This window comes from Chlorocebus sabaeus, chromosome 8, assembly GCF_047675955.1.
Source record: "Chlorocebus sabaeus isolate Y175 chromosome 8, mChlSab1.0.hap1, whole genome shotgun sequence".
NCBI lineage: Eukaryota > Metazoa > Chordata > Mammalia > Primates > Cercopithecidae > Chlorocebus > Chlorocebus sabaeus.
In genome coordinates, this window is record NC_132911.1 from 84,609,906 (window position 1) to 84,624,678 (window position 14,773).

Consider the following 14,773-nt stretch of genomic DNA (forward strand, 5'->3'; position numbering starts at 1 on the left):
TGCTCCCTCTGAAGTGTGTTTACTCATCTGTTTTGTTAATCACTGGCTACCTGTCTGTATTTTTTTAAACCTCTTTGTCGCCTATGACTGATTCTCTAGGGATGTTTTATCATATGTCACTCCACACATATTGGTGTATTTGGCGGAGGGTAGGTACCTAGTAAATGTTGCCTGAATGAATGAGTGAATGAATGGAGCTGAGGTTGTTGTAGCACAGTGATTAAGAGAATGCGTTCTGGGGTTAGACTTCCTAGGTTCAAACCCTGACTCCTACACATTCTAGTTGTGTGCATGATTTTGGTGGCCTACAGACAGCCCCGTTCCTCAGTTTCCCCACTAATAAAATGGGGATCATTAATTATAGCACCAGATTATTGTGATGATTAAGCTAATAAATATAGGGTGCTTAGAAGCAGACCTGACACAATATAAATGCTATGTAAAGTGCTTATTAAATAAAAACAAAGACGATGTTAGAAGGTCTCAATTTTCACCGTCACCAGGAAAAGTAGCTTCTTAGGTGTTCTCAAAGTTCCTCTCCCTGAAACATAGTACATTGTACTTTTCCACAGAAAGTTTTGAGTAAAATAAAATAACTCTCCATAATGTCAGAAAATGTTTATTAGATGATTTGTGAGTTTGTAGAGAAGTGGTGCTTCCCTTCTCTAGAAACCTGGCTTTCCAGGATGGCTGGGCAGAGGCCATGGGTATCCCCTCACTGCAGCAACAGCAGATCACTGACTCAGAACATACCTTTTCTCCAATAATGGGCCCTGCATAGAACCTAACATAAAAATCCATGCCTCACCTCTTCACAGGCCTGTTTGTTCAAATCAGTGGCTTGTCCTAGCCTGGCTCCATTTCCCTTGAGCTCCCAGGCTGAGGCGCCTGGGGAGGTGTTTTTGCACCATATCAGGTCTGGCTGGGCTTGGCCTTGTGACCAGCATACCATTAAAGATCCCAGAGAGTGGGAAGAAGAACGTGCGTCTGTTCTATTCCTGTCCCCACTTCCTTTCCAGTTAAAGGCAGGTTGAGTTGCTGCTGGCTGCCACGTGCTACTAATAGACACACAGGCCTGGGGGACATTGTGTGTCCCACGTGGGGATAAATCAGGACCAGCCCCTGGTGTACAAGAATGGAGTGAGATTTAAGAGAAAAGTGGTGTGCTTTTTATATAGGTACGGCGTGTACTGCAGATACATCAGAGGTGAGGGCATATTTTCTTCCGGCTTTGACATGTTTCCCTCTTCATCCCCTCACCAGCCAATACTCATTAAAAATTCCCCATCATCTTACAGCCATGTAATTGAGTTCACGGATCAAGGCAAAGGTGTGTTCTCTCTCCCAGTGCATGAGAGAGCACAGGCACTGGGCTTCATAAGTATAGATTGGCCTCAGAGTCCTGCTAACCCAGGCCCATTCCTGTATGGTGCCTGGCAGGGCTATGAACCATGATTCACCAGGGAAATTCTAAAAGCACATCAGGAAAAAGAGATCCTAGGAAAGCAAAGTGGCTGCATTTTGGATTCCACCCACTGTGCGAGCACCCCAGGAACTCACAGGACTAACATGTGATACCAATTTGGGGTCTATAAATACATATAAACAGCATATGCTTCTGATGGGACTGAATAGGGCTCAATTTTCTGGGCAGACAGACTTTAAAACAAATACCCTACCTCCTGGCTCTACCTTTGGGAAGTTCTTTCTAAACCTTTAAAAAGATGCTTCCATTGTGAATTGTCTTGACAATGAGATTTCAGGGGAGACACTGCAGGATTTCCTTCCCTGAAGGCTTGAGGAACAGAAGGGGGGTGTTCTGCCCTGAGGTACTTCAACTGGTATTTCTTACACATAAGGTAGACTCTGGTCAGGGAAGCCTTACAGGGCCGTATCTCCAGTGCCTGGTGACCTATGGGTAATATGCTCTGGAAGGCTCTGGTGTGCCCCCAACATCAACCTGGAGGATTACAGAGCTAGATCCCTGTTTCTCTCCATGGTCACTATGGAGCCACCCTCACAGATTAGCAATATCACCTTAGAAGCTATTTTCACCTTCTGCCTATACCACTTGTTGGGCATGATGCATTTTCTAAATGTATCTCTTGCTGGTAAAGTGACTACTGTATTTATTTCTCTGCACTTATCTTGTGGAAAGGACTCCTCTGTGTCCAAGCACACAGGAGCCTGGCCATGCATTTGTGCTTGCCTTATGAACACTGGTTGTGACTTACAGCCTCTCAAGGTCCCTTCTAAATCTCAGATCCCTGGATGAGACAGACTCAGGGCAAAAAGCACAGGACTAATGGAATACCACTGCCCTCCTGGGGTGACCTGTAACTGCTATGGCTCCTAACCCTTCATTTTATCTTTCCTTTAGAAGGTTGTTATATAATATGAGGAAAATTACACATTTTACAAACAAACAGCTTATTTGAGCAACAGAAAGTGACTGAGCCAGATGATCAGGCATCATAAGAATAAGCAACAGCAGCATCGATTGGTGTGGTGGTTCTTGAACCCTTTTTAGGCTATATATGCCTGTGAGCCTTAAAGTCATGAATACTCTCCACTGGAAAGTAAATGTACATTTCATTCCACAGGTAATTTCAGTGGGTTCAAGGACCCCTTGAAGTCCAATAACAGATTCCAGGTTACTCTAGTGTTTTGTACTTTACAAGTCTGTCTCACATATATTTTATCTTTGGCACTCACACTTGACCCTGAAGAGCTGACATTATTATAAATGTCCATAGGAAACTGCGGCTCTGGGCAGCAACTTGCCTAAAGTGACTCAGTAAGTGAACTAATGAGGCTCTAAGATGTTACATCCTTGTTTTTTCCACTGTGCCATATTGGCTTAGATGATCTGCAGTGGCCATCTCTCTAGAAATTAGGAAGACCAAGTCAGCCCAGTGTCCAGAACCTTTAAGGCACACTGTGGTGCACAATTTCTGAGTGCGGGTGGCCTTAGACTGAGCAGATGGAGGCTACATCCCTGAAGAGAGGGCTGCCTTACCCCAGATGGATGGTCCGGATGTGTTTCTGGATACCTGCCGCAGTACTCAGCACCTTCCCACAGTTTTTCCAGAGGCATTTGAACATCACCTTCATGGAATTCTGTAAAGGGGAGACAGTGATATTAAAATGGAAATTATTTTCTAACAACATTTTCTTTCTGTCATCCCAACATATTTTTTTCCTTCATTAGAAAAGTTAACAGCATCCCCAGTTTCATGACTATAACTCAGGACACTGTTGTAGGCACCCTTAGGTTTGTGAGTATCTTGGTGACCTCAGTTATTTCCTCATATCCTTCATGAGAAATGAGCTCTGCTGGAATATTTCAGATCATGTTCATGAAGGTAGTCACAGGGCCATTTTGGCTGTCTAAACAGTGGATAACTTTCACTGAGCACTTACTGTGTGCTAGGTGCTGTCTTAAGTGTTTATCTCCTTTAATCCTAAAAGACAGATACTAATATTAATCTCCATTTTACAGATGCATAGAAAGCTCCAGTAAAAAGTGTCCGGTCAATGAACCAGCTACTGGCAAAATTGAAATATGAATCCAGGGACTCTGGCTCCAGAAACCATCCCCTCCACCAGTACAAAATTCCACCTCTTCAACAAGGGTCGCAATATTTTCTTTTCCTTTTTTTTCGGACATCTCAAGCAATCCTCCCACCTTAGCCTCCCAACCAAGTAGCTGGGACCACAGGTACATGCCACCATGCCTAGCTAATTTTTTGCATTTTTGGTAAAGATAGGGTTTTGCCATGTTGCCCAGGCTGGGGCAATATTTTCTAAAACAGTCCAGTGCCATGATTGATAGCACTGATTTTGGGCTTATTTCTCAAGTTCTTCGTGCTCTTATTTATAAAATAGGAATAATAATAGTACCTGTTTCACAGCATTATTATGAGGATTAAATGACATCATGGAAATGAATCAGTTAGCAGAACGCTGACAGGAATAACCATTCAAGCAACAGCAGCTATTACAGGATTATTACGATTGTGCATCCTAAATTTTATAAAAAGTGAGTTTTCTCCAGGGAGGTCCTTTGTCATTGGGATGCCATCTCTTTGCTGACTGTTCCCTTGGGTATGGTGACAGTCACTTCCATGTGTTCACCAAGCCCCATTTCCTTTTCCTGCTGGGTACACAGCTAGACCTTGTTTCCCAGACTCCCTTGCAGTCAAGTGGGATCACATCACTGAATTAGGGCTGATGGATGAGAAGTGACACACATTCCTTTTAAGTCTTGCCCCTAAACTACTTCCCAGTATCACTCCCAGCCTGCTCTGCTGGCTAGATGCAAAGGACACAAAAGTCTTAGGGGACAGCAAAACCACCAGATCAGAGTTCTTAATTTTTTGTTTGCCATGAACCCTTTTGGCAGTCTGGTGAAACCTATGAATCCTTCTCAGAATAGTGGTTTTTAATGTTTAAAATAAAATACACAAAGTTATAAAGAAATGCAAGTGTACTGAAATACAGCTAGAAAAAACATTAAATATTTTGTAACCCCATTAAAAAGTGGTCAAAGGACATGAACAGACATTTCTCAAAGAAGACATACAAGTGACCAAAAAAGAAAAAAAATAGGAAAAAGTGCTCAATATCACTAATCATCAGAGAAATGCAAATCAAAACCACAATGAGACATCATCTCACACCAGTCGGAATGGCTATTATCACAATGTCAAAAAATAACAGATGCTGGCGAGGCTGCAAAGAAACGAGAATGCACATACACTGCTGACAGGAGTGTGAATTAGTTCAATCACTGTGGAAGGCAGTTTGGAGATTTCTCAAAGAACTAAAAATAAAACTACTGTTCGACCCAGCAATCCCATTACTGGGTGTATACCCAAAGGAAAATGAATCATTCTACCAAAAAGACCCATGCACTTGTATGTTCACTGCAGCACTATTCACAGCAGCAAAGACATGGAATCAACCGAGGTGTCAGTGGAATGAATAAATGTGTTATGCATACATCATGGAGTATTATAAAGCCATGAAAAAGAATGAAATTATGTCCCTTGCAGCAAAATAGATGCAGCTGGAGGCCATTATCTTAAGTGAATTAATGTGGAAACAGAAAAGCAAATACTACATGCTCTCACTTATAAGTGGGAGCTAAACCATGGGTACATGTGGACATAAAGATGGAAATAACAGACATTGGGGACTACTAGAGGAGGGAAGTAGGGAGGGCGGTAAGTGTTGAAAAACTATCTATTGGGTACTATGTTCACTACCTGGGTGATAGGCTTAATTGTATCCCAAACCCCAGCATCACGCAATATACCTATGTAACAAACCTGCATATGTACCCCTGAATCTAAAGTAAAAATTGAACTTAAAAAAAATTTTGTAATATTGTAATACACATACTCTCTAATTAACGTAGTAAGTAACAAGACCTTGAAGTGGGCCTAATAACTAGCATAATTTTAAAGTAGTGTTATGAATAAATGATATTTCATGATATCTACTAAATTGTAATGTGATATGAAACATCTATGATTTTGGTAGGTATTAAAGTCGCAGGTGGTGCTAACATTATTATGCCTTGATGCCTTAAATCATAATTACAGGAAATGTTAAATTATGGTTAAGAGGTTGGTGAAAATAAAGATACACTTTTTCCCTCATACAGGTTCACCGACCTCCTGGATTCTGTGTATCCATTTGGGGATCTGTGGCTTCCAGGTTGAGAACATCTGCATTAGAAGGAAGAAGCCTGGATCCCCAGAGGGCTGTTTGGAGCAAAGACATCCACCCTCTTTGGAACCTCCACTGACCTGACTGGATTGTGACATGAGAATAAACAAATCTTTATTGTGTTAAGCTACTGACACGAGAAAAATGGGTTGTTCCAACAGTCAGCCCACCTGACCAACATATATGGCAGTGGTGACATCTTTCCCAAACTGATGGAACTGATGTAGCTTGATTTATGTGCCTGCTGGAATATCTGCAATCAAGTACTTCTGGTTCACACCATCATACTCTTGATTTTATGAAGCAATCATTCACTTATTTAGAAGATGACTCATCAGCTATTACTGATGGAATCAGTATCCAGATGATTTATCTGGACAGCCACCCCATGTTGAAGATTTTCCATAGGTTTCTGAATTGAAAATGGTACTTGGGAGTTTCCAGAATTGAAGAGTGCTCATGTGTTGGTGAATGGCTGCCTTAAGCATGGCAAGCAGAGGACAAGTGTGGTAGCACATTGCAGCAGTCTGCTAGAGCAGATTACTGACCACAGAAGGAACCTACTGTTCGCATGGGCTTCGTGAGTCCAGTGGCCCACTCTGCCCCAGACGCTCTGCCTGGGTGTCCAGCATTCACAGCACAGCAATCTTTCTGTTTCTTCTGCAGCTCCTGGGCACACACACCCAGGTCCATGATGTTCTCCCTGCAGTGTGCAGTGCCGGGCGTAGGACCCAGAGCTACACGGAGCTAGAGCTGAAGCTCTTTGAGATGCGGAGAAGCAAAGACATAATTAGGAAACTTTAAGTACATGATCCTTATGAGTCCGTGTTTATTCCAAGGAGGCAGTTAACAAATTTCAGCCTCCGTGACCTCCTTAAGCCAGTGATCTAAACACATGAAACATAAGATGCGCCAGAGGGGGCGATTTAAATCCCAACTTCAAACTTGCTAGGTTCACAAAAAGAAATTCTGCAGAATTCAAAATATTATTTTACTCAAAGCATATAATTTAACAGTACTGTCTTAGTCCATTTTGTGTTGTCATAAAAGAATACCTGATGCTGGGTATAAAGAAAAGAGGTTTATTTAGCTCGTGGTTCTGCAGGCTGCATATGAAGCATGGCGCCAGCACCTGCTCAGGTTCTGGTGAGGGTTTTTGTGTTAAGTTAAATCATAGTGGAGGTCAAAGGTGATGCAGGAATATGCCAAGAGGGATCTAACCTAAGGGGCATTCTGGCTTTACAACAACCCACTCTCCTGGGAACTAATCCATTCTCTCAAAAACCAATCCAGTCTCATGAGAGCGAGAACTCTCGCCATTATGAGAATGGTACCACGCCACTGAAGAGGGATCCACCCTGATGACCCAAACACCACCCACTAGGCCCCACCTCCCAACACCCCTACACCAGGATCAAATTCCAACATGAGATTTTGGTGGAGGTAAGTGAACCATATCAAACCATGGCAAATATTAATGAACAACTCCTTACACTATGAATGCTTTCTGCCTATTTTTCAAATGATGAAGCTATATTGTAGAAAATATCTTCCATGTAAGAGAACCAATGACTCAAGCAAAAATATATGTACCCAGCAGTCCAAGCATCTGTCTGGAAATGAAGTCATGATGGATGAAAACACTTTTTGATTAATTCCTAACCTTTTTGCTGATGGCATTCTTTCATTCATTAAACCAAGTATCTATTTAGCAAGGAATATTCTAGGTTTTGGGGATACAGAACAAAAAAAGAAACGAGGCTTCTTTCAAGGAAGTGAAAGTCTAGTAGGGGAGAGACATAAATTATAATACATGATGACCATTTCAGATATAGCATGAGGCCTGTAGAAGGTGACTTTTGAGCTGGGACCTGAAGGTTGGAGAAGGAGCCAGCCAAGCTATGAGCTAGAGTTTTCCAGACATAGCGAAGAGTTAAATGCAGAGGCCTGAAGATGAGAAAGAGTTTGGCTCTTGGAGGCCAGAAAGAATGAGGGTGTTTTGAGAGTGAAATGTGGGAGGCAGTGATTTGTTTGAGATAAAGTGGCGAAGCAGCGTCAGATCATGTGGGGCTTTGCAGATAAAGGTAAGGAATTTGGATTTTCTTCTAAAATAAAAGAGAAGTTACTGAAGGAAGAGAGTGACACTACATGACTTGTTTTGTTTTGTTTTGTTTTAAATATGACTCTGTTTTGGGATAGAAAACAAATGAAGTCACCACAGGTGAGAAGAGATGGTAGCTTAGAGGGTTTGGGCAGAGAGGATGGAGAAAAACAGACACATCCAAGACATATTTTGGAGGCAGATCCAACAATACTTGCTGTTGGGTTGACTATGAGGAATGATAAAAGGGATGGTGTTAAAGATGACTTCCATGTTTTAGGTTTGAATGACTGGGTGTGTTGTTGTTCTGTTTTGGGTATGTTAATTTTGAGATGACTATTATGTATCAAAAGGAGACTGCATGCAGGACACCGGATATGTGAACCTGGAATCAGGGAGAGTCAGGGATAGAGATATAAATTTGGGGTCAGGAGCTGAAGGAGCACTTAAAACTTGGGTGTGGATGAGACCATCTAGGCAAAAATGCAGTTAGAGATGATTAGGGTGCACTGTAGCATCCAATATTTTATGTTGGAGATTGAGAAGGAGCAGCCAGAGAGGGAAGTGGTCAGGAGATCATGATATTAAAAGCACAAACAGAAGAAAGTGTCTCAGGAAGGAAGATGTGACCAACTGTGTTGAACAAGGACTGAGAAGTGTTCCTCGGATTTGGAATATGGAGGATGCTGGTGGCCCAGATAGCGGTAAATCTCGTAGAGTGTTGTGGATGGAAGTCAGATTGGCATGGACTGGAGAGTAAGTGGGATTTAGGAAAACAGAGAGAGTAAGTGCCAATGTTTTCAAGAAATTTTGCTGACCGATGAGCAGTCAAGGGAGGGTTTGTAAAGATGAGTTATACTAAGGTGAGTCTCTATGCTGATGGGAATGACTGCAAACACAGGGAAACTGATGGTGCAGTAGAGAAGTAGGGGTTAGCGACAGGATGAGGTTCTTCCGAAGGTCAGGAGAGCAGCACCAATATACACAGAACAGGGAGAGGGGCTGCGTTGGACAAGACAGGGCAGTTCTCCGCTGGAAAAAGGAGGGAAACCAGATGGTGGCTGCGGATGCAGTTAATTTGCTGATTTGGTGGAGAAGGGGGAAAAAAAAAAGAATTCCTGTATGAATGTTTCTAATTTTTCAATGAGGTAGGAACTGGGGTCAGAACTGAGGACAAAAAGGGAAGGTTGTGTATGAAGTTTGAGGATACTTGAGAAGGATAAAATAGTTGCCTTACAACAGCAGTCCCCAACCTTTTTGGCACCAGGGACTAGTTTCATGGAAGGCATTTTTTCCACGGACTGTGGCGCAGGTTGGGAGAGGATGGTTTCGGGATGAAACTGCTCCATCAGGCATTAGTTAAGATTCTCATAAGCAGCGCGCAACCTGGTTCACAATAGGGTTCATGTTCCTATGAGAATCTAACGCGGCTGCTGACTTGCAGGAGGCGGAGCACAGGCGGTAGTGCTCACTGGTCTCCTGCTGTTTGGTCAGGTTCTTAACAGGCTGTGTGCGGACTGATACCGGCCCGAGGCCTGGGAGTTGGGGGCCCCTGCCTTAGAGAGCGGGGAAAGGAATGGGCAAAGCATAAGACACTGTTTCCGTATTTCTGATATTCATGGTGGGAAACAAGATTCCAGAAAGTTACAAGACTTATCCAGTGTCATCTGATGGCTCTTACCAATGGGTCAGTCAGATGTAGGCTTTCATAATGAATATAATAGTATTGTACGACATATAAAGCCAAATTCCTCCTACATCATGGGACTTTTTTAAGTCCTCAAATTGCTGATTGTTTTAGGATATGATAATCACAGTGGTATTTTTGTGCCATAACGAGTACTATTTATAAGATTACTGTTCTTTGTCCTTGCAATAATGTCAAGTATTTGTTTTTTAAACTGACAAGTAGTTAAGGTTGGTCCTGATTACAGAAAAATAAATATCATTGGTTTAACTCCTTTCCATAGTTTTCATTTGTTACTTCAAGTAGATGACACATTTTGGAGGCATCAAACCCCCAGCATCCAAGGAAGCTGACCATTATCCTCTGTTAAGTCCCCTAGAATTAGGATAACTATCAACAGCAATTGTTTATCTCCTCCTCACACATACACACACCTTCCTTGAACCCCTGCAAAAAGGCTCCAAAGAAATCTGTTGCCCAAAGAAAATTAGGTAATGATAATAAGAAATGTAATGAACTTTGTCTCCTTTTGCCTTTTTTCCTTTTGCTGGGTTTTCAAGAGGCACTTTGGGGACAGACTATATGCTATCCCAGTGCCTCACAGTGTCTGGCTCAATAAATATTTGTTATGTTCAATCTCAGAAAGGTTGTGTTTTGGGACCCTCAGAGATGAGCCACATTTGAGACATCTTAATTTATTTAAATAGCACTTTGTAAAATTTACTTAGTGAATCATCTGTGTTCAAAGCATGTTTGTCAAAAAGATTTGTTCTGTAGAATTTAATGTTTCTCAGCATGATTAATTCTTGCTTATCTTACCTGGCTGTAAATTAACTTCTCAGGGGACATCCATGGTGATGCCCTGCATGGAGAGGATTGAATTATAAGACGGTTTTCCCTTCACTTTATGGCACATTGCTCTTCCAGTCTTGCAAACCCTACACTGGTAGCAGCCTGAGGAAAGTCTGAGTTCACCAGAAGACAATGGAAAATCTGCTGCAGGAAAAATTGCTAATTTATAATGACTCAGGTCATTGGCAAAAGTGATTAGAAAACAATGTTGCATCCTAGAGATACAGAAAGTGCCTGTGGATTTGCAAGGCAGGTGCAAATAGGGACTCAGAAACATAATTACATATAGTGGGAAGACTATCAACTGTTTTGGGGGAGGCGGCACTCCCAAAACAAAGTTCTGCTTTCTCCTCCACCTCTTCCTTTTGACATTCCTTTTGAATATCTCATCTCACATTTATTATCTCATTTTAGTCCAGACTGTCAGAGCTCTGCCTTCACAGTTTACACATGCACAGACAGGGGCCATCTTTAAATTTGAGGGCAACACAGCTTAAGGCAGTAAGAGCTTAAGAAACACCTATAACTTTGAGCCAATTCAATTTGTAGGAATCTATCCAAAGACAGTAATTCAAAATACTTGCAAAGACATATGTATATTCATCGCACAGATTTTTACACTAGATAAAAATAAGAAATAACCTCAAGGTTGACAATAGGGGATTGGTTAAATTATGCCATATGACTGTATATTAAACAATCTTAAACATGAAGTTGTAAGAAAAGCTTCTTTGGTGTGAAAAGAAAAGTTACATGTCTATTAAGGGACTTGATGACCTGTCCTATTTGACCTGACAGGTCTACACCATGCCTTTTCTGCACCATGCTCAGGGGCCCCGGAGGCTGCATTAACAGGGTTTCTGGCTCATAGATCTCTGGTTGGATTTGGCCAATGAGAGGCACCGGCAGGAGGTGGGGAGGCAGGAGAGACTGGAAAGCAGGAGGGTATTGATTCCTCCTGGCTCTCTCCTTCTGCCTGGCCACAGGTGGGCAGTGGCTACATTTCTCCTCCAACAGTTACCCTTTCTGTTGGGTAACCTCTCCAAAAGCTGTATTTCCAGAGTTCTGGTAAATCTTCGGGATTGTAGAAATTCCTCTCTTGCAGAGCCTCTTTAGGCTCTACGGGTTAGGGTTAATAATGGCCGTCCATGTTGTTAGCCCCTGGAGTCCTGCACCACCCCCTACTGATTTCCCCTAACCCTGTCTACACCTTTGTAAAGTGACTTGTCTCTACATAGGCCAAAGACATTCTTGCATCAAAGCATGAGGCTCTTTAAATGGGAGGTTAGTGCTTTTCAAAGTCCCCTAACTACATCCAGTTGAAACAAATCCTTTGTCTGCAAACAGACTACTTGCTGTTACACTAAAGAAAAGCAAGCCATGGGAGGAGGAGAACATGAAAAAATAGCTAAATAAACAACGCCCAGATTGCCGCATGGGTCCAAGCCTGCCCAAGGAAGCCAAACCAAGCAAAACTGCTGGCAGAGTTGCAGCAGCCAAATCTGAACAGTCCCATCTGTGCTTCTACCCTGGCTTCTCCTCACAGAGCTAACAGATGTTTGCAAAGCTGGAATGTCCACCAGCTCATGGAGAACAGCTGAAAATTTACCCCAGTGGAAAGCACTTCTGCAGAATACCAACGTCAGCAAAGACCTCAAGTCTAACAGAATGGTCTTCTTCATATAAAGGAGAGGGAACAGAGGGAGGCCACCGTCGACTGGGAACCACTCTGTGCCTGGTCCTGTGCTAGGAACTTCCACATGTGTATCTTATTTAACACCTGCAACAGGCCCAGGAGGAGTTGAAGCTCCATGCAGTCGTGAGCAGACTCCTGGAATCTCACATATGCCTGATGTGAGATGTATAGCAGCTCCCAGACAAACTCTTTAGAATTTCTCAACATTGATGCTCTGGGCCACCATGGTTGGAGAGAACTTCCCAGAGATTTTCACCTTTGCAGCAGCTTCTGAACTGTTTCTAGGAACAACTGTCTTGGGTCTATTGGCTGAGACCTTCGGCCAAGGTTTCCCTGATTTTCTCTCTGCTTGCCCTACCAATAGTACGCCTCAATCCTGTTTTTAAAAGATGATTTCATACTTAGAATATATGAAGTAGCTTCTATTTTCTTGACAGAACCCAGACTGATACTTAGGATTGATACGGTGACTGCTGAAGCTCACCTTCAGTTCACTGAAGAATTACATAACATTTTTGACGTATTTCGAAGTATGTATAACATGCATATGACGTGTAAGTCCAACTAACGCTATATTCTAGAAAGTACATGAACATCACTTTATCACTCAGCAGCCTGGAGTTAACGTCATGTTCTGAGGTGACTGAGAGGATCTTCAGGTATTTTTTTTTTTGTATGGTGACGTGTGTGTGTGTGTGTGTGTGTATGTGTGGTGTTGGAATGGCAGGGCAGGGACAGGGGCTTACACATCCAAGACTCTCCAGAGAGGGCCGAGTTATTCTGTGCAGGTGAGTTGGCTGCATTATACAAACTTCCTCAGCCTGTCTCGTGAAAACCCACACAGCTTGGCAGAGGCTCCAATGGCTCTTTCAGGGTCAAGAGGTCCATATAGATCCTCAGCAGATGCCAAAAGATCGGTAAATGCACTAGTGTATTTTAAAATTAGTAACTTCCTAGAAGCTGGCAGGGGTTCCAGTGGTCTCCTTAACTGGGAAAGCAGCCATGTTACCTCATGCTACCTCACGGTTACACGGTATACAAGCTGACTTACCTTTTGGGGGATTTATTTATTTATTTGTAAGATGAGGGTACTAATGAGAGTAGAGGTTTTGGATCTTCAAGGTGTGTGGGGTTAATACAAAGTAACAGGTGAATTCAATGTATACCAAGCACAGATGAAACACCTCCCACCTCCATGTGCTGTTTATAGATGCTGTGGTGATAAGTGAATACAAAATTAACAAAAGTTTTGTAAATGGAATAACCCAGAATGTATTCTTTTGTGCCTGGCTTTTTTCCCCCTCTGCATAATGTTTTTGTGATTCACTCACTGTTTAGTGTATCTGTAGTTCGCTCCCTTTTATGTGGTGAAGTATCCCATTGTATGATTATACCACAATTTGTTTATCTAGGTACCTGTTGATGGGCATTTGGGTTGTTTCCAGTTTGGGGTGATAATGAATAAAGCTGCTATAAACATTTGTCTGCAAGTTTTTTTGTGGACGTGTGTTTTCTTATCTCTTAGGGAAATACATACCTAAGAGTGGAATTGCTGGGTCATGTGGTAAGTGTATATTTAACTTTCTAAGAAACTGCCAAACTGTTTTACAAAGTGGTTGTACCATTTTACATTTCTACCAGCAATAAATGAGAGTTCCTGTTGCCAACATTTGGTATTTTGTATACCAAAAATACACACTGTATAATTCCATTTACTTGAAATTCTACAACAGGCAGCATTAATCTATAGTGATGAAAGTTATACCAGTGGTTGGTTGCCTGTTTGGGACTTGGTGGTGCCTTTGACTGAAGTGGGGTACGAGGAGTGCTGGCTTTGGTTAGAGTGGTGATTACTCAGGTAGAGACAGTGAAAACTCACTGAACGGTATACTTAAAATGGGTTCATTTTATTATGTGAAAATTATACCTAAGTAAAGTTGATTTTAAATGATTTCTATAACAGCAACAACAAATGACAAAAAGATTTCTGAATTAACAGAAATCCCTAGTCATTCTGTGTTTTCTCAATCAATGAATTCTAAAAGTGCATCTCATCTTTGGGGACATCTGGACATTTCTAGACATACTGAGTAGTCCTCTAACTTGGAAAGATCGAGACTGGGCTAGAAGATTTCTAAAGTCCTTCGAACTCCAATATTCCAGAGCCTATATACTGCATGGCACATTATTCTAAGATCTTGTCACTAAGTTGCCTAGATATCACTCCTCTTTATCCTAAATTTTCTCTATGAGGCCAATCAGCTCCCTGCCCTGGCTGACAATGCTGTATGTACCATCACCATGAAATCCGTGCAGTTGATCCAAGCTGCTGTTCTTAGCACCGCCCTCCCCAGCAGTTTTAACAGATGGATCTATTTCTGGAACAGCCGTTCTTTTTGCGAGAGGCACTCTCTGCTCAAAATTAGTGGGTTAGGAATTAAGTCAGCAGAGAGACTGGCAACATGCTTATTCGTGAGGGCTTTACGGGTTTGTTTTCTTCTTGGAGCAGCCATTCACAATTTAAAGTGATTCATAGCTTTTTGGCTCTGAACGATTAAAAATACAGAGTGGAGCAAATGATTAATTGTTTGCTACTGTACAACTATTACTGAAGCACCTTATGTTAACTCAGTGCTTTCTTCTCTAACTTGAGGTTCTTCCTAATACACAGGTACAACTGTTCATGGTTAAGACACACACC

The 14,773-nt window shown here is 42.1% G+C and overlaps 1 protein-coding gene across 2 annotated transcripts in view; it reads right to left on the reverse strand.

Annotated features, from left to right (window-relative positions):
• Nucleotides 1-14,773, reverse strand: part of ZNF704 (zinc finger protein 704) — a 247,188-nt gene that overhangs the window by 31,250 nt on the left and 201,165 nt on the right. For both annotated transcript variants that reach the window (XM_008000964.3, XM_008000963.3), the window contains exon 5: nucleotides 3,020-3,120. In XM_008000964.3, coding sequence (XP_007999155.1) covers nucleotides 3,020-3,120 — 101 coding nt within the window. The remainder of the gene's footprint in view (nucleotides 1-3,019; nucleotides 3,121-14,773) is intronic.